General features: G+C 45.1%; 1 protein-coding gene across 1 annotated transcript in view; it reads left to right on the forward strand.

Annotated features, from left to right (window-relative positions):
- TARSL2 (threonyl-tRNA synthetase-like 2) overlaps window positions 1-24035 on the forward strand; it is a 44792-nt gene that overhangs the window by 1060 nt on the left and 19697 nt on the right. Inside the window, exons 2-13 of the mRNA XM_010843398.1 lie at window positions 7-150; window positions 1300-1359; window positions 2808-3004; window positions 9673-9796; window positions 11314-11435; window positions 12622-12739; window positions 14894-14958; window positions 17893-17971; window positions 18843-18989; window positions 19801-19899; window positions 21603-21769; window positions 23386-23548. Of these exons, the coding sequence (XP_010841700.1) occupies window positions 7-150; window positions 1300-1359; window positions 2808-3004; window positions 9673-9796; window positions 11314-11435; window positions 12622-12739; window positions 14894-14958; window positions 17893-17971; window positions 18843-18989; window positions 19801-19899; window positions 21603-21769; window positions 23386-23548 (1485 nt within the window). The remainder of the gene's footprint in view (window positions 1-6; window positions 151-1299; window positions 1360-2807; window positions 3005-9672; window positions 9797-11313; window positions 11436-12621; window positions 12740-14893; window positions 14959-17892; window positions 17972-18842; window positions 18990-19800; window positions 19900-21602; window positions 21770-23385; window positions 23549-24035) is intronic.

Raw genomic sequence — 24035 nt, forward strand, 5'->3', positions numbered from 1 at the left:
CGCGAGTTAGCGCAGCTGCGGGCAGAGAACCGCGAGCTGCGCCACTGCCTGTACCGTCTGCGGCTGTGCCTTGCGGAGGAGCTGAGCCACCAAGCTCGGCTGGAGAGCGCGGCGCGGGCAGAGGCGGGGCGCGCGGCCGCAGGCGCGCAGGTACGGAGGAGGCGGCTGTCTGTCGGGCGGGGCGGTGCGCCGCTGGCCGGGGGTTGCGGGGGCGGCAGGTGCGGATGCGCTGAGGACCGAGGGGCGGCAGGAAGGTGCTGAGACCGGACCTCCTCCCCGTTCCCCCCACGACCCCGCTCGGGCCCAGAGCCCACCGCAGGCCAGACACCCCAGGGCCGCCGCGTTTGCAGCGACTTCCAGGCTGACCTAAGGCAGTGAAGCCTCAGCTTTTCTAAATTGTCCGCTACTCATTTTCTTCGGTGGCAGAAATAGGGTTCTCCTTTCTTTGAAAAAAAAAAAAAAAATGCTGCGGTGTTTAAAACTCAGTGTTCTTTGCTTGAGCGGAAGACCAGCAGCTCCCTATAGAAACCCTTCCCTTCGTTCTGATGAATGGCTTGTCTGACCTGTTGACGACAGGTGGCTTGGGGTGTTTGGTCCTTGCCTTGTTTCCGGGGCGGGGATGGGGGGAGGTCTGTTTTGAGATTTGCGTGTTTAACCTTGTCACTTAATAGTGTTCTGATGATTGAGGGCACGAGGAGAAGGGGGCGACAGAGGGTGAGATGATTGGATGACATCATCGACTCAATGGACATAAGATTGAGTGAGCTCCTGGAGATGGTGAAGGACAGGGAAGCTTGCCGTGCTGCAGTCCTTGGGGTCGCAAAGAGTCAGACATGACTGAGCGACTAAGCACGCATACATTTTATTGTTTTGATTCACTTACCTTCCAGTGGTGTAGGGTATTTTAAGTTCTTGCTGTGGCTCAGACTGTGGATGCTCCTCACTTTTTTGCCAGGGGACTGTGGTGTTCCTAGGTAACACCTTCCTGAAATAGTGCATTAAAAGTCGCTGGTGACAGCTCTGCAACCGACTTCCAGGGACATTGTTTAAGATTTGGGGTGGGGAGAATCATTAAAGAGCAAAATACATTAAGTACACTTAGCAAGAATGTATGAAAGTGCACAGACAGGAAGGACCGAACCCCAGAAAACCACTTAACTGTTGAGGGTTGAAGGTGGTGGTCAGGAGAGCCTCTCATATGGGATGCGTGCTGCCTTCCCCTGTCCCTGTTCCTTAGGCTTCAAACCTGTTGCTCTTTGTGGTCATTGGTATGAGTTGTTTATTATTTCCGTTTGTCAGCCTCCTCCTAGTCAAAGCCCAGAAGAGGACGTTAAAAAGGAGATCGACCCTGACAATGAGGTAAGTCATTGCTGTGGAAATAATAGGTAATTTTATTGTGTATATAATAATAATACATATAAATAATAAATAATATAAATATTAAAATAATATTATATATGGAAATAACCTGTAATTTAAATATGCTTAATAGTTAATTGCCCAGGGGTGTGTGTGTGTGTGTGTGTTTGTGCTCAGTCGTGTCCAGCTCTTTGTGACTCCATGAACTGTAGCTCTAGAGCCTGGGAGCCACAACTGTTGAGCCTGCACACCTACAGCCCATGCTCCACAACAAGAGAAGCCACTGTAATGAGAATCCCATGCACCTCTATTAGAGAGTAGCCCCCACTCACCAGAACTAGAGAAAAGCCTGTGCAGCAAAGAAGACACAGCACAGCCAAAAATAAAGATTAAAAAAAAAAAAAAGCTATCTTATCTTAGAGATGAGACAGCCACACAGCCATAAAGCACTGCTTAGTCTAAGTTGAGACAGCAGAGCTTTTCTTTTGTGTTAAGGAAACTGGCTTTGTTGCTTTTTTAATATAAGTCATTACAGCAACTGGAGAGAACTGATAAAGCACATCAACATTTGGTAGCAGCAGAGGAGGAGTACTTGGCCTCACAGAGATCCCTGGGGTTGAGGAGTTAAGACAAATAGGAGAAACAACTAGAGAACAAAGTCAGATAGTGTATCAGTTAAGGGCTGAGTTGTGTGGCTCTGTGCACACACTTGCTAAGTGTGCAGAGAAGGGCGATGCCAGTGGGTATAGCAGTTGGAAGAGGAGGGCTTTGCATGGCTTGGTGAGACCTGGGCTTCCCTGGTGGCTCAGTGGTAAAGAACCTGCCTGCCAATGCAGGAGCCTCAGCTTCAATCCTTGGATTGGGAAGGTCCCCTGGAAAAGGAAATCCAGTATTCTTGCCCAGAGAATCCCAGGGGTAGAGGAGCCTGGTGGACTGCAGGCCATGGAGTCACAGTCAGACAGGAGCACACAGGAACTTAGTTGGGAGGGGGTCAGCCCTGTAGAGGGGAGTCTCTAGAGGGTGGGAGTTAAAGCAGAGCCTAGGAGAAGGCAATGGCACCCCACTCCAGTACTCTTGCCTGGAGAGTCCCATGGACGGAGGAGCCTGGTGGGCTGCGGTCCATGGGGTCGCTGGGAATCGGACGCGACTGAGTGACTTCGCTTTCACTTTTCACTTTCATGCATTGGAGAAGGAAATGGCAACCAACTCCAGTGTTCTTGCCTGGAGAATCCCAGGGACGGGGAAGCCTGCTGCACTGCCGTCTCTGGGGTCGCACAGAGTCGGACACGACTGAAGCGACTTAGCAGCAGCAGCAGCAGCAGGGGCTGGTGCAGGGGGATGCCGTGGGCCTACTGAGGAGGGTGGGGCTTATTTAAAGCTGAGCAGTTAGAAAAAAAGTGGGCTGTGTGTGTTAACCTTACAATATTCTGTATTCTGATGGCTTTCAGGTGAAGAATCCACCAAATTTTATGAAGGAAAGATTGAAGTTTTTTGAAATACTGAAGAAAGATCATCAGCTCTTACTTGCCATTTATGAAAAGAAGGGAGATTCAAGCAATGTGATCACAGTAAGAGTGGCTGATGGGAGAACAGTGAAAGGGGAAGCTTGGAAAACAACGCCTTACCAGGTGGCTGCAGAGATTAGGTAAACTGTAGTGTGGAGCAGATAGTGTTAAGTGCTGTGCCAGAGTTTGGTGGGAGTGTGTTCTTGGGGCTGCTGAAGTATTTTTTTCTTAATTGAATAAATTAAATGTAATCAGTTTATTTATTCCCTCTTGGCTTCTAAAGAGGCCATTTAATAAGTAATTTAATATCAGAATACAGTCTCTACCTCTTTAAAGTGTCCAACTTTTAGAGTTCTAATAAAAATAGGTAGTAGAGAAAAGTGCCTATAATCCTTGACAGGCGACATGATATTGACTTGGTTTATCATCAAGATACTTCCATGAGATTTTACAGGTCTTTTGTCAGACTTGACTCCAAGCCATTCTTCTGCCAGTAGATAACCATGGGTGAGTCTTTGGACCAGTGTGGGCAGATCCCTCCAGCTGTCCAAGCCTGTTTTCTTATACCTTAAGTGGAAATGATAATACTTTCATCATTTACCTTATAAGGTTGTAAATATTAAATGAAATAATGTATATGGAAGATACTCTGAAAATTAAAACCTCTCTAGAAATGTACAAATAAGGCTTACTAATTATAAATTGAAGATGTATGTGTTAGACCTATGATCAGCCCTAGAATAGGTGCTTTGATCTTCCTAGACTTTAGACACTTCAGTGAAGTTACATTGTTCTGACTAATGTTAATTCCTGGCATTAAATAAAATTCTGTGGAAGCTGTAGCTTAGAACTGCCATGTAAATAAACTTATTATTTAAAAAGCAAACTTTTCAACAATTCAGATCCTCAAATTCCTTTGAAAGCTGTGGTTAAGATTGTGTTTTTTTATCCTATTACATCATATACCCTCGAGGGCCCTCCCATCTGTTCCTGTGCTTTCCAGGAGAGATGGATAGATGCATGGGGAAAATGGGCTTTGAGGCAAAAGTAAACTTCTGTTTCTTCGTGGAGAGTCATATGCATGTTAGTGAATTGAAGTCTGAGCTGCCCTGCACTGAAGAGACGGTCCAAGCTCGGGAAACAAGGTCATTTCATCCTAGGCCGTGTTCTTCGTTGCACTGTCAGTGACATTCATTTCCACAGGCACCAGGTTAAAACCACCCTAGAGTTTGATGACAGAGGGGTTGCAGGAGTTGTCTACAAAGTAAAATTGTCCAGAGCTAAAGGATGGGCCTAGCCACATCAGACATACCTGATAAGAAGAAAGCAGAGGTCATGATATTACCTTCAGGTGGCAGAACTCAGGGATACAGTCACTGAGTGGCAGACCGGGGCTTATTTTTAAAATAGAAGAACAGTGTAATCCCCAACTTTTTACACCCCTTTATGGATTATATAATGTAGCATCACACCAGAAATGCAAAATTATAAGAACTCAAGAGTAGCAGGCTTTAATATACCTGTCTCAGTTCTTGATCAAATAGGCCAAAGTTAAGATGACATGGTCTGAATGGTAACATTTAAGGTGGGCTTCACGGCTACTCCCTGGTCTCTGTTCTGTGGCCCACACGGTGCCTTCTTTCTTGGGACATGTGGTTGTGCTTTCAGCTCCTCAGAATAAGATGCAGAAACATACAGTTAGCATTCTGTGAACAAAATGAAATCCATTGTGAACTCAGTAAACATTAAATGGCAACAAGACAAAACAAAACTAGGAAATTAAAAACTTAAAGATAATCAGGTGAAGGGAAATAAAAACAAGTATTCTTAGGAATAGAAAGGAATACGCTTAGAAAATACTTCTTTTTAAAAAACTATTTATTTATTTGACTGTGACGTGTCTTGGTGGCAAACAAACTCTCAGTTGCAGCATGTGGGATCTAGCTTCCCAACCAGGGATCAAACCCTCTGCACTGGGAGCTCAGAGTCTTAACCACTGGACCACCAAGGAAGTCTCAGAAAATACTTATTATAGGAGAATACATTTCAGCATCTGTGGAATAAATCTGAAGTGGTGATCAGAAACAGATTTGTCTTGCTTGAAGGCTTTTATTATCGAATAAGAAAAAAGTGAAATGACTGAGAATTCAACTCAGGCAGTTAGGACAATTAAACAAGGAGGAAACTCTAAAAATGTGACTTAGAGAAGTAACTGAAAAACTCTTGGTAAGGGTGCAGTGAGGTGGCTGGATACAAAAATAAAGTTAAAAATAATAGTTTTATTAAGTTATTCTGCCTGTTGCCTTGGTTTCCTGAGAGTGGATTGCATAGATGATTCTTCCTGCTCTGAAGGAGCGTAGTAGGCCTTCCGAAGTGCAGTGCTTAAGGTCCAGATCATTCAGGCAAGGATGGGAAGATTTGAAATCACTTTGGAGAAATAGCTGTGCATAAGAATGACACCACAGAAAGGGAAATGACAGATGTGAGAAAAATGCGCCATATAAAACAAATGATTGCTCCTTACATAGTTTTTCACATTAATAGGAAAAAGATGAAAACTTCAGAAGAAAATAATAGTCTTAGGAATGCAAATTAATTGTGTATTATATCTATTGGTCTATCAAAGGTTTATTACTAACAGTTAATATTGATAGAGTTTGAGGGGAGTGGCCCTGCTAGAGGGGGGAACGCAGAGGTGCTGTGTCTTTTTTAAATGTTTGAACCCCAGTCCTGACCCAGTCATCCTATACATAGCCAATTATCCTCAGAAAACACCCCCACAGAAAAAAATGGGCAAAGGACACTTGATAGCTCAGTGATGAGTAGCTCTTGGCTTGTGGTCCCCACACCAGCAGCACTGGCGTCACCTGGGAGCTTGATAGAAGAGCAGTGCTCCGGGCCCCTCGGGAATCAGTCAGTCACCTGTGCTGCCAGTGCCCTTGGGGCTCCTGACTAAACTGCTGCCGGAAGAAGCCCCTCAGAGACCGCAGCTTAGATAAGACAGATGCCACATTCTCCCCTTACAGTGTGGCGGAGGCCTCCTGGCGGGTATCTCTGGTCCAGGCCGTTATCTATGGACCCTGGTCTGCCCTTCACCATCTTGTCACTCACCCGTCCCTTAGGTGGGGTTTGTCTGCGTCTGGGGTATAGGCTGGGTGTCACCCATGGACCAGCTCACAGGCTAGGGGAGGAGCAGCTGAAGAATGAGGGTGCTTTGAGTCCAAGACCCCAGAGTGGCACACTTTAATCCCCTAGGGGCTGTGAGCTCATATGAAGTCACAGGCCCTGCTGAGCTGTGGGAGAATGGAGACACAGCTCCTACTGACCTAACGCATTTCCAGTCCAGGTACTCTTGTCACGAGAGAGAAGGCTCTTGGCATCAGGGACAGTGTCTCCCAGCCGTGTCTCTTGATGTCCACACCCCTGTGAGTAGCCCCCTGTCTCATGCCCCACCGTCCCTCCTCTCTCCCCTGTGAGTCAACTCCAGGCACCCCCAGCGGCAGCAGAAAGCCCGGGACTGAGTTTAGACACAACCGCCTTCCCCCCTCCACCCATCAGCCGGCGGCAAGCAAACTAACAGACAATGGGTTACAGTGAGGAATCAATGCAGTCACGGTCATTTGGGACACATAGGAGCAGTGCAGCTGGCACCGAGGCAGTGTTCAGGAGCCCTCGGGTCCTGTTGGCTTGGGTTGGCCTGTCTGGCCACCCTTTGTTCTCTGGGAGTAGCTTGGTTGCCCATTGTCCTCTGTTGGGCCTGGTTTTGCAGTTTGGAAGGTCCATCGTCATCCTTTGCCCTCACCTGCCACGTCTCAAGTGCGGACAGCCACTGGGTATGGAGGCTGCGTGTTTGGTGCCGCTCCCCTGGTGTACATGGTGAAGCTGGGGGTGGGGGTCTCTGGGCTCCTCTGAGGGTCAGTCACGGGTGTCTGTGAGTGGGGCTTATGGTTTGTTCTGCAAAACAGTTCCCTCAAGCAGTTAACTGAAGTAGGCCTTTCACCAGAACCTTCTAATCAGTCTCACATGAGCGTAATCTTCCTAAAGAGTTCTCCTAGACCGGGACTTCTCACCCTTTTATTCCTTGGCTTTGTACTTGACTCATTTGTCTCTTCCTCCATTTAATGGACCAAGATTAGACATACCATAGGCCGGGGGAGAGTGGCTCCCTTACTCTTACCTGTGCAGTTGGACGGGCCCATCTTGTCTGTCCCTGCGTGGACTCTGAGAAGGGCTGTCACTGCCTTGCCACCTCTGCTGCAAGCAGAACAGGTCTCACCTGAGCATCCCATGGTCTGGTGTGTGCATGCTCATTTGCTTCAGTCATGTCTGACTCTCTGTGACGCCATGGACTGTAGCCCACGAGGCTCCTCTGTCCATGGGATTCTCCAGGCATGAATACTGGAGTGGGTTGCCATACCCTCCTTCAGGGGATCTTTCTGACCCAGGGATCAAACTCACATCTCTTAAGTCTCCCGCATTGGCAGGCAGGTTCTTTACCATTAGCGCCACCTGGGAAGCCCTCTTGGTCTGGTTGTCCTTGTTGTTTAGTCAGTCAGTTGTATCCCACTCTTTGTGTCCCCATGGACTGCAGCACGCCAGGCTTCCCTGTCCTTATTTATCTTCCAGAGTTTTACTCGAACTCATGTCCATTGAGTTGATGATGCCATCCAACCATCTCATCCTCTGTAGTTTTTTGCTATAAGTCACAGGAGTTCCCTGGCATATCCCAACATTCTGCCTTTTCATTACCTGTTTGCTCATGTGCTACAGGCGTTGTGAGCAGATCTTTTGCCTGCAAGTCTTACAAGATACTTTATTTCGCTGTAACAAGAGTTGTTAGCTCTGCGCATCTTAGTATCTCTCCTTGTAACCGCTGCCCATCTGCTAAGCCAGTGCCATATAATTTGTCTTATTACTTCCAGGTCCTTGTTTCTGTGTTAGTTAAGACACAGGCTAAACTGCTGCAGTGGAGGCCACAGAAAACTCCATGGCTTAAATGTGGTCAGCATCTCTCAGAGCAGTCGGGGGGTGCAGGGTCCAGGCTGGGAGGCAGTGCTTCTCCATACCCTCATTTGGGGACCTGAAGTCCTTCCGTGTGGCTACTGGGTGGTCTGGTACAGTGTTGCCTTGTCTGTGTGGTCCAAAGGTTGTAGCTCACTTGTGTTCCATCCACAGAGGGCCGGGAGGGGGTGGATTGGTGCCCTGCATAGTCTAAAGGCAGAGATGTGGCAGTGTTTCTGCCCATCTCCTCCACGTTAGCCACACAGCCCCCTCCTGCTGCAGGGCCGGCCAGACGCTGACTGTAGAGTATGGAAATGATGGACTGGAGGGGCCCTGAGCTGCCTGGCCTGGCCAGCAGAGAGGAAAACGAGATTCTACTCCTTTGACAGTAATACTGAACATCTATTAAGTTCTGATTATGAGTACACCTTGTTTTTGTTGTTGTTTAGTTGCTCAGTTGAGTCTGAATCTTTGCGACCCTGTGAACTCTAGTCTGCTGGGGCCCCTCTGTCCATGGAATTCTCCAGGCAACAATACTGGAGTGGGTTGCCATTTCTTTCTCCAGGGTATCTTTCCGATCCAGGGATCGAACCCCCATCTCCTGCCATCTCCTGCATTGCAGGCAGTCTTTACCACTGAGCCTCCTGGGAAGCCCACACCTTATTTTATCCTCAGAATAAATATATGAAGAAGGTCCTGTAATTCCCGTTTTACTGATAAGGAAAGCAAGGCTTAGAAAAACTGAGTAAATTGTTTAGGGTTCAACCTGAGGTTGGCCTGACCCCAGAGTGTGTGCTCTTAACCACAGGGGTGTGCCCCGGCTCAGGGCACTCACAGAAATACAAATGAAAACATTACATTGCCAAGAAGACATAATTTTGTACTCCCTGAGATCACAGAGAAAGGTATTCTTGGGCCCTCTCCAGGTAGGAAAATTTGGCAATGTAGTCCAGTTAAGCTGTTAAAAGTTCAAAGCCCAGGTTTACTTATAGAATTTTCCTGAGAAAATAGTCAGGAACTAAGATATATTTAATATTCAATGAATATTCAGGAATATTCACTGCAGCATTATTTGTCACTGCCAAAATAAAACAAGAAAAGCAAAACCCTCAAATTATAACCGAAATGCCCAGAAATAGTGGGTGCATTAGGCAAATCTTAGTTCTACTACAGCTGTCAGGTAGCATGTTTTACAAGTCTGTCTGCTATTGGAGAAAATGTCATGGTTTACTGTTATGTTTAAAAAGTGAATGCAAGTCACTCAGTCATGTCCAACTCTCTTGCAACCCCATGGGTCACAGTCCATGGAACAGTCCATGGAACAGTTCTGTACAGTCCATGGAACTCTCCAGGCCAGAATACTGGAGTGGGTAACCCTTCCCTTCTCCAGGGGATCTTTCTAACCCACGGATTGAACCCAAGTCTCCCGCATTGCAAGTGGATTCTTTACCAGCTGAGCTACCAGGGAAGCCAAAGTTTAAAAAATAGGTTATCAGATAGCATAAGCAGAATAATACTTTCAAAGTTTTTATATTGATGTATAAATGTTGTGAGTACTTATCTCTGGGTGGTAAGATGTATGTGATTTTGTTTCTGTGCATTCTGTTTTCTGAATTTTTACAGTGAACAAATCATATTCCTTTTGTACTTAAATGTCACAAAATTTTTTAAAAAATTATCCTATTAGTTTACATTTGTACTTTCCACTTAAGAAAGAAACAAACCCTGGAAATTAATTTCATGTTTTGTTTTAAGGAATAGCTTTAGTCTGTTATGGGTTAACCCCACATGACTGTCCTTTCCCCAGTCAGGAGCTAGCGGAAACCACCGTGGTGGCTAAAGTGAATGGGGAGCTGTGGGACCTGGACCGCCCGCTGGAAGGGGACGCCACTGTGGAGCTCCTCACCTTCGAGGATGAGGAGGCCCGGGCCGTAAGTGTCTGAAAACCAGCCGACCACACTTTGGGTGTTTATGTTGTCAGATAAACCTTGTACAAAGTCACACACTAAAGGGTAGAACAGTGGGTTTTGTGATCTTCTAAGTTTGGTGTTTAATAAATCTAACATTCATGACACTGTATTTAAAAGTGATTCATAAAGAGCATAAACAAAATAAGTAATGAAATATATAGCTTGCATATGTGTGTTAGTTTTTCTCACTTAAGGAGTAACAACTGTCACCTAGCTTCATACCAGATGCCACCCTGGAACTTGTAAACCTGTGTTGATTTCCTTGGTCAGCTGACCAGCGTCCAAGGTGCTGGGTGCATGTGCCCATCCTGTGGGCGGCAGAGTTCATGACAGGTGGAAGGGATAGTAAGCAAATCAAACAGCTAGATGCTTTCAGGTTGTGTCAGCCTCTGGAGAAGGTCAAGTAGGAGCCAGTCCGGAGCAGCTGTGGTGGCTGGCCTGGCAGGTGGTTTTAACCTTTTCCTGAGGTCAGAATCCTGCTGAGACCTGAGCAGTTTCCCACACAGGTGGGCTTTTGGTTGACCTGCAGACATGTTCTTTAACAGTGGGCTGCTAAGTGCCTTCAGTCTGTCAGGAATATGGGTAGTGGGGACAGGGGACCACCAAACTTAGTGTTCCACAGAGGGGTCAGCCTCCTTGACGTTCTCTCCCCCGGTGTTCAGTGACACCATGAAAGATAAAGCATTTATCATATTATCACGGGAAATCTTCCTAGAGTGCCTGATCAGTCCACCCCTGGTACTTGGTGTCATGCTGTAGGGCTTCCAGAATAGTTGTGGTTGCTCATGAAAATGAGAGTTACCTTCCAGGCTCCAGCCCTAGCCCTGGTGTACATTATCTAGGTGAGACCCAGTGACATTGTCACAAAGGTACCATGTTAATAGTATGCAGAGCCCAAATGATTAAGTAACTTTTCCTTCCAAGAGACTCCTCTGCCTTCCTGAGTCCTCTTTCAAACTTCCACAGCCATGTGTTGTTTAGCATGTGAAGACTGCTGTGTAGACGTAAAATCTTGTTAATGTGAGCGATGTCAGGAAAGCCACTGTGGCTGCATCTCTGACTCAGAAAGGTTGGCCAGAGGAGGAGGAGGAAGGGAGCCAGTGCTCACACTCACAGGTGGCCCTCTACATTGGGCCTGAACCAGCTCTGGGTGGCTGCTTCATGGTCCAGCTCTCTTCTACTCATGGTTGAGGCTCAGAAGAAAATGGTTTAGGAGCCGGGGTCAGCGCTGCTCAGAGTAAAGCTGCAGGAGAAGCACACAGCTGGCCGGTGGGGCAGCGGTGGGGTGGGGTGGGGTGGGGACACAGTGGGCTCCAAGGAGGGCTCAGAAACAGGTGGGTCTCAGCAGTCTGCAGAGACGACACTGCCTGTGTCCTGGGGTGTGTCACCTAGTGCTGTACCCACATGCTCACTCGTTCCTGCATCTGCCTGGTGGCTTCCCATGATGCAGCTATGGCCTGGCCTCTGTCCCACCACAGGTATACTGGCACTCCAGTGCCCACGTACTCGGGGAAGCCCTGGAGCTCCACTATGGGGGCCTCCTATGCTGCAGCCCACCCGGCGACGGCAGCTTTCACTACGACGTGTACCTGGAAGACAGGTAACCCTGAGAGCCTACTTGTCAGTGCATTCTATCTGATACAGGACATGATTACAGATGGGCTAACCATTTGTGAAAATTACTATTTTTTATGAGTGTAGATTTGAGGGTAACTTCTCAAGTGGTTTTCTTTCTTTCCTCAAGAAAGACATGATGCACTATTTATCTAACCTGAGGCTCGTTAGGGCAGACTATTGATTCGGACCAGAGTGGTCAGGTTAATCCCCGGAGAGCAGGTAGACCTCGTTGTGATGGTCAAGGGCGACGTGTCCCCCCAGCCACACATCCTGTGGCTGGTGCCAGAAGGGCCAGTCTCTGGAGGTTTCACATTCCCTATGTCTGTGCATGAACTCCCAAGCCACAGGCCCCACCTCAGCCCTCCTTACCTGTCATGACTGTATATGGAAACCTTCTCAGCTGTCAAACTGAAACCCAAGGGTCCTCCCTACCCCTGGCCCTCATCCCCCACCCTGTCACTCCATCCAGTTCTGCCCATTTTGTCCCTTCAGTAGTTCTCCCCAACCCCGCTTCTCGCTCCTTCTGCCTTAGCGTAGACCCCTGGCATCTGTAGCCTGGTTGCCTGTGGTTCATTCTACCTCTAGCTGTTACCTCCACGCTGCCTGAGCGCCCAGTGCTCTGTAGCTCCTAGCCCAGCCAGCTCATCCCCTGTGAGCACCCCTCCCCATCAGAGTCATCTCAAAATGTGTAGATGCCTATGTGCCGGGCTTGAGCTGCTGGCTCCCCAGTGGAGATCAGCCTGTCCTCATGGGCTCAGCCATCCAGTCGGGGGAGACAGACAGAAACAGATGCACCACCGTTTGCTGCGGGAGGTGACAGAGCTGTGGGACAAGCAGGTGGGCACTCAGCCAAGAGCTCAGTGACCTGGAAGTAGGGTGGGATGGAGGATGGTAGGAGCTGTCCCAGAGCATCCTAGGCCTCTGTGGGGCAGCTCTGGGCCTGGCAGTGGGGGGGTGCGGCTCACGAGACTGGAGGAACCTGAGCACAGACAGTGGAGGAGGGAAGGAAGTGGGAGTTAGGGGGAACATGTTGAGTCTCTGAAGTCCTGGACCATAGAACACCATGTTCCTCTGGGGAGAAAATTGATCTGCTGATGATTAGGGTCTCAGGTCACAGGTTCTGTCCCAGCGGTCTGTCGCTTCTGGCGACTGTCGCTTTTTCCCTGCAGGGCCGTGTCCAGCGCAGAGCTGCCGGTGCTGGAGAGCATGTGCCAGGCCATCATCAAAGAGCAGCAGCCATTTGAGAGATTGGAAGTCAGCACGAAGGTCCTCCTAGACCTATTCAAGGTGATTACGGGGGGACTTGAGCAGTGATAGCACACTACTGCTTTACACAAATGGTCAGTCCCTGCTCACCACATTGTTCTTAACGCTTGGTTCAAATTTGTAATGCAGATAGAAGTAGATGAAGGGCCGGGAGAATAGTGTTAATTTGTGTGTTTTATAAATCTGATTAATCTTGAGTTTTGTTAGTACTCCAGCTATTGAATATCAACAATGTTAATAATACCATATAAAACTCTGGCTTTTCCCCTTTTCTTTGGGGTTTTCTGCTAATTTTTCAAATAGATTCTAGCCTGGAGTAACCTGTGTAAAACTTCAACTTTCTCTTTTTATTGTTCAAACTAATTTACTTAAATATCTTCTAAGTTTTATTTTTAAAATCATAAATATCAAAGAAAACATAATTTGAGAGTGTGTGCAATATTGTTAGTTTTGTGGGCTTGAATTAAAAAGTAGATTTGGATTTGGTAAAAGTTGCAGCTGCTTTTTTTCTGTGTGTGGTAAACTATCCAAAATATAAAAATTACCATTTGAATCCCGTTCTAAGTGGACAGTTCTGTGGTGTTAAGTACTCGCACGCTGTTGTGCAACCACTGTCAGCGCCCATCTCCAGAGCTCTGCACCTCCCAGCAGTTACGCCGAATCCCTTTCCCACCCCTTCTGTCTCCTTGAGACTGCTCTAGGGCCTCATCAGGTGGAATCACACAGTAATTGTCCTTCTGAGTGGCCTGTCTCAGTGTTGTTTGCTCAGGGTTCATCCATGTCACAGCAAGTGTCAGAATTGCCTTCCTCTTTGAGGCTGAATAATATTCATTTCACTGTATGGATGGACTGCCTTTTATTTATTCACTCTTTGCCAATGGACATCTCTTGATTACTAAGAAAAATGTTACTACGTGGGTGTACTCGTATCTGTTCAGGTCCCCACTTTCAGTTCTTCAGTGTATACCTGGAAGTGGAGTTGCTGAATTATATGGAAATCTTATGTTTAATTTTTTGAGCAATTGCTATGCTGTTTGCCACAGTGGTTGTACTGTTTTACATTCCTACCAGTGTGAGCGTTCCAGCTTCTCTGTATTCTTGCCAATTTGACTTTTTCTTTCTCTCCCTTCCCTTCCCTTTCCCTTCAAAAAAATAAAATAACTGTTCCAGTGGGTGTGAGGAGGTACCCTATTCTGGTCTTTATTTGTATTTCTCTAATGGCTGGTGAGAACATCTTTCCACATGCCTGTTGCCATTTGTAGATCTTCTTTGGAGAAATGTCTGTTCAATCCTCTGCCCACTTTTGAATTGGGTTGTTTGTTTTTTGGTGTTGAGCTGTAGGAGTTCTTGATATATTCTGGATATCAATCTCATATTAGATATGTGATTTGCAATTATTTTCTCGCATTCTTTGGGTTGAGAACTAAACTCCATCAAAACTTTGTGAAGAAAAATGACTTGATTTTAATGTGTAAGTACACAACAGTTAAATCATACAAATCTATTTTTTTATCCTAACAATTACCTCCTTTAAGTAGTTATTTAATACAAAGTATCTGGCACAACAGTAATAATGATGAAAGTAGAAAAGTGCTAAGTTTTTTAATGTAATAATATCATTTACCATAGACTTTGTTTTAATTTTTTGTTCAGATTCATAATGTAGCTGTGTCTTCAGAATTTTATTTATTTCGTGTAGTTAAAGCTGAAATCTTCTAGAACAGTCCAGTCTAATAATGCCATTCCCAAATCTGAGCCATGTATGTCATCTGAAATTTTCTGGTAGTCACATTTTGAAAGTAAAAGAAAGGTGAAATTTATCTTTATAACATTTTATTTAACCCAACAAATCAAAAAATATTACTTCAACATGTAACCAACATAAAAAGTGATTTTATGTTATTTTTTTTCACATTGTGCTTCTGGAATCCAGTGTGTTTTGGCCTGGCGGTGCCCCTCAGTTCAGATCAGTTACGTGTCAAACGCTCAGGGCCCACACAGGCTCTGGGCACCCATCCTGGACGGCACAGAACCAGGTGCTGAGCTCCATGTGTCCCCAGGGTCTCAGCACCTAGAACATAGCAGACACCCATTCAGTGTTTGTTGGGAAAAGGGAACATCTTTTCCCACTTAAACGTTTTATGCAATACTATTTGGGTGTGTTTTTCTTTGTAGTACAATAAATTTAAATGCCGCATCCTGAAGGAGAAGGTGGCCACGCCAACGACCACAGTTTACAGGTAACGTGTGTGTGTGAATTGTAAACTCTGCTCAGTTATGCATCTGAAGGCGTTAGCAGAAGCAAGTTTGTCTTTGAGTGGGAGGCCTGATTGTAAGTTTGCATGGTTGACAGAGTACTCCTTTGTGTAGGGACTCTGAAATGTCACCACAAAGGGAGGTAATGATTTTCTCATTTGTATTTATCAGGATGGTACTAAAAAGCCACAGGATTCCGTGGTGGCTCAGGGATAAAGAACCCTCTTCCCAAAGCAGGAGACATGGGTTTGATCCTGCTTTGGAAAGATGCCCTGGAGGAGGAAATGGCAACCCACTCCAGTATTCTTGCCTGGAGAATTCCATGGGCAGAGGAGCCTGGTGGGCTACAAGTCTATGGGGTCACAAAGAGTCAGACACAACTTAGCAACTAAACAATAACAAACCCACATTCTGTTTTGGGGATGTTAGCTATAGAGTGCTTCTCTCCTTGCAAGTGAAACTGTGTTCTCAGGGCCTCATGTTTTGGGGGGCTGTTCAGGAAAGGAATTCTGTTCACCCTCCCATGTTCATATTGGAGGGCAGTGGAGCTGTAGTGGGCCATCTCCTCAGGTATGATTCTCTGCCTCTCACCACACTCTCCACTATCTGGGGGCCAAGAGCATCACCCTCTATGCATCAGTAAGGCAGAATAGAAGTGGTGGATAGCAATGACCATGGGAGCCCAAACCCAAACCCTTAGTTCTACTATAGGTCAGGCTCCCAGCCCCCCTTATTGTCCGCTTGTTCAGCTGCCTTATGGGTACCGCTTGTCCACACTCCTGGTGTCCCCTTCTTTGGCTGCCTGTGACCTTCTCAGTCCTATCAGAGAAGACTTGTCCCTGTAATAAATATGACCACAGATGTCCTGTATAGGGCACTTCCTTTCCACACTCAAGTGCTGTGGTTCTGTGGCTTACCTGTACCGTGAGTAAAGTCACACCCCCTTCATGCACAGCTGTGCACAGTGTGTTTCCTGAAGAGTCATGTGAACACGTGGCCACTTTATGCTGCAGGTGGATACCATGCTTGTTTTTACCACTCTCCAGTGACCTGATAAGATTTTATTATTTATTACCTGTAATACAAATAAATGTTAGCATACCATTTCAGAGTTTAAAAACAAATGAGGAAATTGACAAGATATGGTGAGTTTTAAATTTCTGACTTTTAATACTTGATCTTCTGTGGTTTTTAAATATAATTTTATCTCTTTATGGCTGTGCTGGGTTGTCATTGATGTGCGAGGGCTTTGTCTAGTTGTGGAGAGTGGGGGCTACTCTTTGTTGCAGGCCCTAGAGCACCCAGATTTCAGTAGTAGTGGCACACGGGCTTAGTTGCTCTGCAGCATGTGGAATCTTCCCGGACCAGGGCTTGAACCCACGTCCTCTGCATTGGCAGGTGGATTCTTATCCACTGCACCACCTGGAGACTCCCTTTTTGGTTTTTTTTTTTAAACATTTCTTAGGTCAGCATTAACACTTATTTTATCAATTGGAATGGCTTGTGTCTAATTTTTTGAACATAAATGACTTTTTTCCCTATGGGGTTATTTAAAGATTGACTTATTTAAGTCTTTCTTACTAATCAGGCATTTTTTTCCATTTCTCTTGAGCATTAACTTACAATCTCCTTTTTGGACAGAGAACAGTACATAAATCCCGGTCATTCAAAGAAATGGTGTTTTCATGATTAAAACTTCATTCTACTTTGAATAATCCAATCCCTTTATGTGTTCATTATAATTTTTAACTTTTTAACTAGTGAACTTTAAAAATATTTAAAATTTGTTGGAATAGTTCTTTCTTTACTAAATTTCTCTTGAATTGGTTGACGTTAAGTCACCTTTTCTCTGACCTGCATTGTTGCTATCTTAACTCTGTTCATATTTCTGTACATGGAGAAAAGTCTACTCTTGTTAGGGTTTTATGACCCCTTGTTCATTACAGGTGCAGGCAAATGCTTTATAGTGGTTTCATCTCTGATCTAAACTTTTGCATCATATAATAAACCAAAATATAAGTAGGCATTTTGTTATAAAACCAGAGGGCCTGAAAACAAGCAAAGAAAACCCTTGCATTTATATATTTATTTAATAGAGTTTATTTTTTGGAGCAGTTTTAGGTTTGCTGCAGAATTTAGAGGATGGACAGCGAGTTCCCATACACCCCTGCCCCTGTGTGCATGTGGCTTCCCCATGGTCAAGATCCGCTCCCTCCATCCGGAGTGTGACATGAGTTATATAGTCCATCTACACTGCCATGTCTCTGTCACCCGAATCCAGCATTTACATAGGTTTCAAGCTTGGTGTTGTGTGTTCTGTGCATCTGGTGAAGTTTATTTTTGACTTAAATTATCAAGTGAATGTATTTTTTATATCTTTCATGTAATTTTGGTTTTGAAAATGAGTGTAGAGGGGGAAAGTGGATTTTTGATTTTCCAACAGTGAAGATTAAGAGCCTTGTGTGTGTCCAGCTGTTTGCGACTCTATGTACTAAAGCCCTCCAGTCACCTCTGCTCATGAAATTTCCCAGGTAAGAATACTGGAATGGGTTGCCATGTTCTCCTCCAGTAGATCTTCCTAATCCAGGGATTGAACCCATGTCTCTTGCATCTCCTGCATTGGCAGGCAGGTTCTCTACCGCTGAGTGACCTGGGAAGCCCTTTAAGAGCCTCAGGATGTGTGTCTGTCTGCAAAGTTTCTTTCCAAAGATTCTGTGGCTTCTGTATGCGACCTGAAGGGGGAAGATTGGGATCTAAGACCGGGTGACTCGCCTCTTTCCTGCACCCTAAATTAAAAATGGATTCACACTAAGTTGTTCCTGAATTAAACACTGCCCCAGAACATAGAACATGGTTTCCAACCAGTAGTCCCCAAAGCTGTAACTGTGTCTGGACATGTTTTAAATATTTCACCACAGGTGCGGTCCACTAGTTGAACTTTGTAAAGGGCCTCACGTAAGACACACTGGAACTATTAAGGTCATAAAAATTTTCAAGGTAAGGATTGATTTTTTTCTGATATAGTCAACTTTAAGTGAACTAGATAAGATAGTAGTTCAATAATATCTTGTATAATATGAGCACTGTGCCACTTTCAAACACCACATGTGTATTTGACTTTTGTATAGGCTTCTAAAAATAATACGGTGTTTTAGGATTGATAATTAGAACATTTTACATAGCCTTTGATTTTCTGTCATTTAACCTTACTGTAAGTTTCACAGTACATTTCATTTTTATCTGTAAAAATATTCTGCATACTCTTGTTTTCTTGAGTTGTTCTAATGTGAACAAGAGTGTTTATCTTCCATGAGAATAATATAATGTAGGAAAAGGAGGGAAAACAAAGATGGAGTGGTATGATGCCGAAAACGCGCTGTGGGAGCGAGAGGCCTGGGACTGGTGGAGCTGTCCTGACCTGTCTTGGTTTTCTCAAGGCGGGAGGAGGCGGGTGGAGGAGGGGGCCGGCTACCACACCCCTTTCTCCTTTACTGCCCTCTTCTGGGTAATGCACTTGGTGCTTGCCTTCTCTCATTTTCACACTTTCTCACTTTTCACTCCTAGAACCCACAGCAGACTGACTATGTAATTTACTGATTAATGATGTAATTTGGAGTGGGAAGATTTAATTAGAAACAATCTAAGATTCTAAGTCTACAAGAAGTCCCCTGTGAGTCAGCTGTGCTGATGTTTGGGTAGGAAGTTGTGTATAGTCCCTCATCCCTTGGTGTCCAGAATGCTTGGCTTATATCCAAGTCCAAGGCAGTTCAGCCCCTGGTATGAACCACCTGCACATATTAGTATTTCAGAGCGGTTTACTGCTCACCAAGAGTTTGACGTATTTACCCGAATCTTGTCTGATGTCTAGAATTCCTTGGCATACTGGGCGGACAACCCTGAGATGGAAATGCTGCAGAGGGTCTACGGGGTGTCCTTTCCTGATGAGCAGCGGATGGCTGCCTGGGAGGAGCTCCAGGAGGAGGCCAGGGCCCGGGACCACAGGACGATTGGGAAGGTGCGCCCGCCAAGTGCTGCTGAGCTGCTCTGTGACCAAAGCTTGGAACCAGACTGTCCTAATGCTGACATTTCTTCTCCGCTCCTGTCTTCTGTTTCCCTGGCACTCATGGTTTACTGCTGAGTTCTTTCACACTCCTACCCCCAGTGTCTACTAACCTTTTTCCTTCTTGTATTTCCATTAGATTTAAAAAATTGCACTTCTCTCTTGTTTTTATAATGACACAAAAATTTTTAAAGAAAAAAGAGTGTGTACCTGATAGTATACTTTGTATTTGGGAAGCAGAGCAAGAACAAGACTTGCAAGCAGGTGGACCTGGTTTAACTCTCAGTCCTCCACGTGGGAGCTGTGATGTGAGGGGCCGGCGCTCACTGTGGAGCTCCATGTCCTTTGCTCTGCTGGGTAGTGTGTGGGGTGGCAGGGGACGGACACTGGAGGGTGGTGGCCACCCGGGCGGGCTCTCAGCATGACGGCCATGCAGAGGTCACTGCCACTCAGAGCCCACCTCCAGCAGTGAACTTTCCTGACCTTTTGCCGTGTTGTCTCCTCGTGAGGTCCATACCCCAAGGTGCCAAGTAAGAAATTGGCAGTAAATCCCAGGTGAAATAAGAGTTAAGTTCAAAGCTGAGTAATCATAAATATGAGTTGTAACTTCACATGCACTTTTACATAAGTCAGATTCATGTATTTGGAATGTCAGCTATTAGAACTTGGAAATAACTGAGTGTATGTTTTATTCTAGCATATCATATGTGTACAGTAAATATGCAACAGCAGTGGAATTTGAGACACAATTACTTTTTCAACCTAGGAACAGGAGCTTTTCTTTTTCCATGATCTGAGCCCCGGAAGCTGTTTCTTTCTTCCTAGAGGAGCCTGCATTTATAACACACTGATAGACTTCATACGAGTAAGTAATTTTTAAATATTCTATGCTTATTCAACTCCATTTTGTATTTTACCATTTTCTCTCATCATAACATAGCCAAGCATTTCCATTGATTTAATTTTAATAATATTCAGAATTTTGAACCTCCAAGAGAAATGCTGCATTGTGCCTTCAACTAAAAACAATGAGACAATTTGTATTTTCCTTGAATTTCATTAAATGTGTCTCTTGTCCGTGTGAGTTTCTAGAGCACATATGGTACAAAGATAAACTTTAGACCAACTGTGGAACTCCCTGTGAGAGAGGAAGGAGGAAATGTTCTGTGTGACACATTACCACCTGAGACTGCAAATGATGGTGGCCTTAAGAGGATGTTTGACACAACTCCAGATCTCTGTACGTTTTAGATTAAGGTTTAAGAGGAATATCCTGAGATTGCCACAAAAGCACTGAAAAGCCTGCTTCCATTTCCAGTATCCCATCTTTGTGAAGCAGGGTTTTTTGCAGTGAAAGTGAAAGGCATTCAGTCATGTCCAACTCTTTGCAACCCCATGGACTGTACAGTCCATGGAAATCTCCAGGCCAGAATACTGGAGTGGGTAGCCTTTCCCTTCTCCAGGGGATCTTCCCAACCCAGGAGTGATCAAACCCAGGTCTCCTGCATTGCAGGTGGATTCTTTACCAGCTAAGCCACAAAGGAAGCCCAAGAATGCTGGAGTGGGTAGCCTATCCCTTCTCCAGCAGATCCTCCTGAACCAGAAATCAAACCAGGGTCTCCCGCATTGCAGGTGGCTTCTGCAGTGACAGCAGCCAAAATGGGATCATGGAGTAAGCTGAACATACGCAACGCACTCCAGGTGTCACTGTTTTCCAGCGCCCCTAGATGGGACCATCCAGGCACAGGAAAACAGGCTCAGGGCTCCCACTGATTCTGCATTATGGTCAGTTGTATAATTATTTCATTATATATGACAGTGTAATAACAATGGAAACAAAGTGCACAATAATTGTGGGCTTCCCAGGTGGGACTAATGGTAAAGAACCCGCCTGCCAATGCAGGAGACCTGGGTTTGATCCCTGGGTTGGGAATATCCCCTGGAGGAGGGCATGGCAACCCACTCTAGTATTCTTGCCTGGAGAATCCCATGGACAGAGGAGCCTGGTGGGCTAGAGTCTGTCCATGCAGTCCCAAAGAGTCGGACACGACTGAAGCGACTTCACACACATGGACACACACAATAAATGTAATACACTTGAATCATCCCAACCTCCCCCACCCCTGCCGCCAGTCATTGGAAAAATTGTCTGCGCCCAAACTGGTCCTGGTGCCAAAAATGTTGGTGACTGGTGTTATATACTACGTACAATTATATTATGAAATGAATATGTGCGTGTATGCTTGCATGCTAAGTCGCTTCAGTTGTGCCCAACTCTTTGCGGCTATGGACTGGAGCCTACTAGGCTCCTTTTTCTGTGGGATTCTCCAGGCAAGAATACTGGAGTGGGTTGCCGTATAAGATGAATATACTTAATGTGAAAAGTATACTGAGCATACATGAATCTTTCTTTTATGATCCATAAGGTACCACGCTTAAAACCAAGGGCATATTAGCTGTGAACTGATGTAAGGCATGATCCTGAATTTAGCAGTCCTTGTCTGGGTTATGCCCTGCAGCTATGCCCTGCCCCAGCAGATTTCAGCTCTGTGCGCCTGTCTCCTTTAGGAGCAGCACCACCAGCGCAACTTCACGGAGGTCCTGTCCCCCAACATGTACAGCTGCAAGCTCTGGGAGGCTTCTGGACACTGGCAGCATTACAGTGAGAACATGTTCACCTTTGACATCGACAAGGACACTTTCGCCCTTAAGCCCATGAATTGTCCAGGGCACTGGTGAGTATGAAAAATGAAGCAGATCTATACCTAGCAGGTACTTCACTACAGTTAGTTTTTAATGTTATTTTGCTTTTTAGAGTTAAGAGGGTCCTTTAACATGAAGAGCGGTGTTTAGAAATCATCTTTACCAAGTTGTTTCATTCTGAAGGATGAATTTACTTTTAAAATATGTTTGCTCTTTGCCAGATGTAGGCTGTTGGCTGGAAAACATTTAGTATTTTGTGCTTCTCAGAGGATAATATTACCCATCAATTTTATAAATTATTACATTTCTCTTCCCAGTGGTAATATACTTCAGATATACATATTTGCAGAACATTTAGTTCTTACATGCTATTTGGGTTGATTATAACAAGACCAGTGAGCTCACAATCAGTGACTGGATTTTATTGATTCTAAGATGCATTCCCCCCCCGTATTTCAACATCCCTGAAATTGAGACGTGTCTTATAGTTGGTATCTTAGCATTATGCCATAATTTAACTCATAGTTGTTTTCTTTCTTGGTTGTACATAATGTAATGGTCCATCTTACAGCCAAGGTTGTCTTAGAGTCTATGAAAGAATGTAATTATCATAAAGCTGCATAGGATGCGAATGCAACCTTGTCAGAGAAGTAGATTTTACGACTGGAAGTGAACACGTACAATTTTCCACCAAAAAATATCCCACCTATTGTAGCTTCATATCAACATACACAGTTTCAGTAAATTGACCTTAGAAGGTAACTACTTGAAAGAAACCTCTGAATACTGAAAAAAACTCTTTGCCCTTTTCAGTAAAGACTAAAGGAAGTTAAACTCTGTGGTAACTGCATATAAAAGATATGTATTTATCTTTAATTTTATGAAAACTGATATGTAAATATTCTATGGCCTCTTTTTTTAAACAAAGGTGGAGGCTAAAACCTAGTGCTTTGCCTTCTCCAAACACCTGTGTTAACTACTTCTTAACTCAGTTTCCCATTGGGTACCAGTTGAAGCTGTGATTTCAGTATTATTACAAGAAAGCTGAACACAAGCAGAGAGTGTAATTTTGTATTTTCTTATATCAGAACAAGGAATCAGGATCACAGTAGCTTAGTGGTGATGGGCTGTGGGAGCAAGGGTTGCTTCCTGCAGGAGAGAGGCCTTTCATGCAGAGAGAATATTAGCGGGGTGCTTTAGACACAACCATTTCCTCCTGGAGCTCATGAGCAGAGTGGAGAAGGAACAAATACACAGACAGTCAGTTATTGAAGAAGTAAGACCAGTGTCAAAACTGCGGCAATTCTGGGTGTTCTTGGAGCCTGAGGCTCAACTGACCAGCCCCTCTGGGGAGTGTCCAGGGCTGCCTCACTTAGGAAGTAGCCTTTGAAATGGATTATAGATGGTTGAGAATAGGAAGCAGTATTTCTGGAGGAGATGATTGGGTTCTTCCTCAGAGTGTGCAGTGGTGTAAATACAGCGTTCAGTAATTCATGGGAGAAGAAATTTCTTTTAATTGGTGATCTAAGAACCAGAATCAGGTGTTTACAAATCCCGAGTCATTTAATTGTTAACTTACTAACATTCAGATGGTTACTGCATCTCTTCTGCAGTAAGGAAACACTGTGTGCCCCTGTGTCTTTTCTAGTCTGATGTTTGCCCATCGTCCACGGTCTTGGAGGGAAATGCCGATCAGACTTGCTGACTTCGGGGTTCTTCACAGGAATGAGCCATCAGGAGCTCTGAGTGGCTTGACCTGCGTCAGGCGCTTCCAGCAGGATGACGCTCACATCTTCTGCACAGTGGGGCAGGTAGACGGGAACTCAGGGACGCATTGTCAGCACAGGTCCACAGTGGAGTAGGTAAACGGGGACTAAGGGAGGCATGGTCAGCATGGGTCCATGTTAGGGCAGGTAAACAGGGACTCAGGGAGGCGTGGTCAGCATGGGTCCAGTGTGGCTGCCTTAGACGCATTGCTGGGTCTTTCAGAGTTGCTGTGAACTGAGTTGTTCAGTCTAGTCTCTGAGGTCCCATCAGTTCCAACACATTCTTTTGTATTGTTTTTTTTAGATTCCACATATAAATGATCTCATATGAATTTTGTCTTTCTCTGTCTGACTTACTGCACTTAGTATGATGATCTCTAGGTTTATCCATGATTGCTGCAAATGACATCATTTCTTTCTTTTTCTGGCTGAGTAATACTCCATTGTAGATACGCTCCATATCTTCTTTATCTGTTCCTCTGTCAGTGGTCATTTAGTTTGCCTCCATGTGTTGGCTATTGTGAATAGTGCT

The sequence above is a fragment of the Bison bison genome, unplaced genomic scaffold (genome assembly GCF_000754665.1).
Source record: "Bison bison bison isolate TAMUID 2011002044 unplaced genomic scaffold, Bison_UMD1.0 scf7180017864181, whole genome shotgun sequence".
Classification (NCBI taxonomy): domain Eukaryota; kingdom Metazoa; phylum Chordata; class Mammalia; order Artiodactyla; family Bovidae; genus Bison; species Bison bison.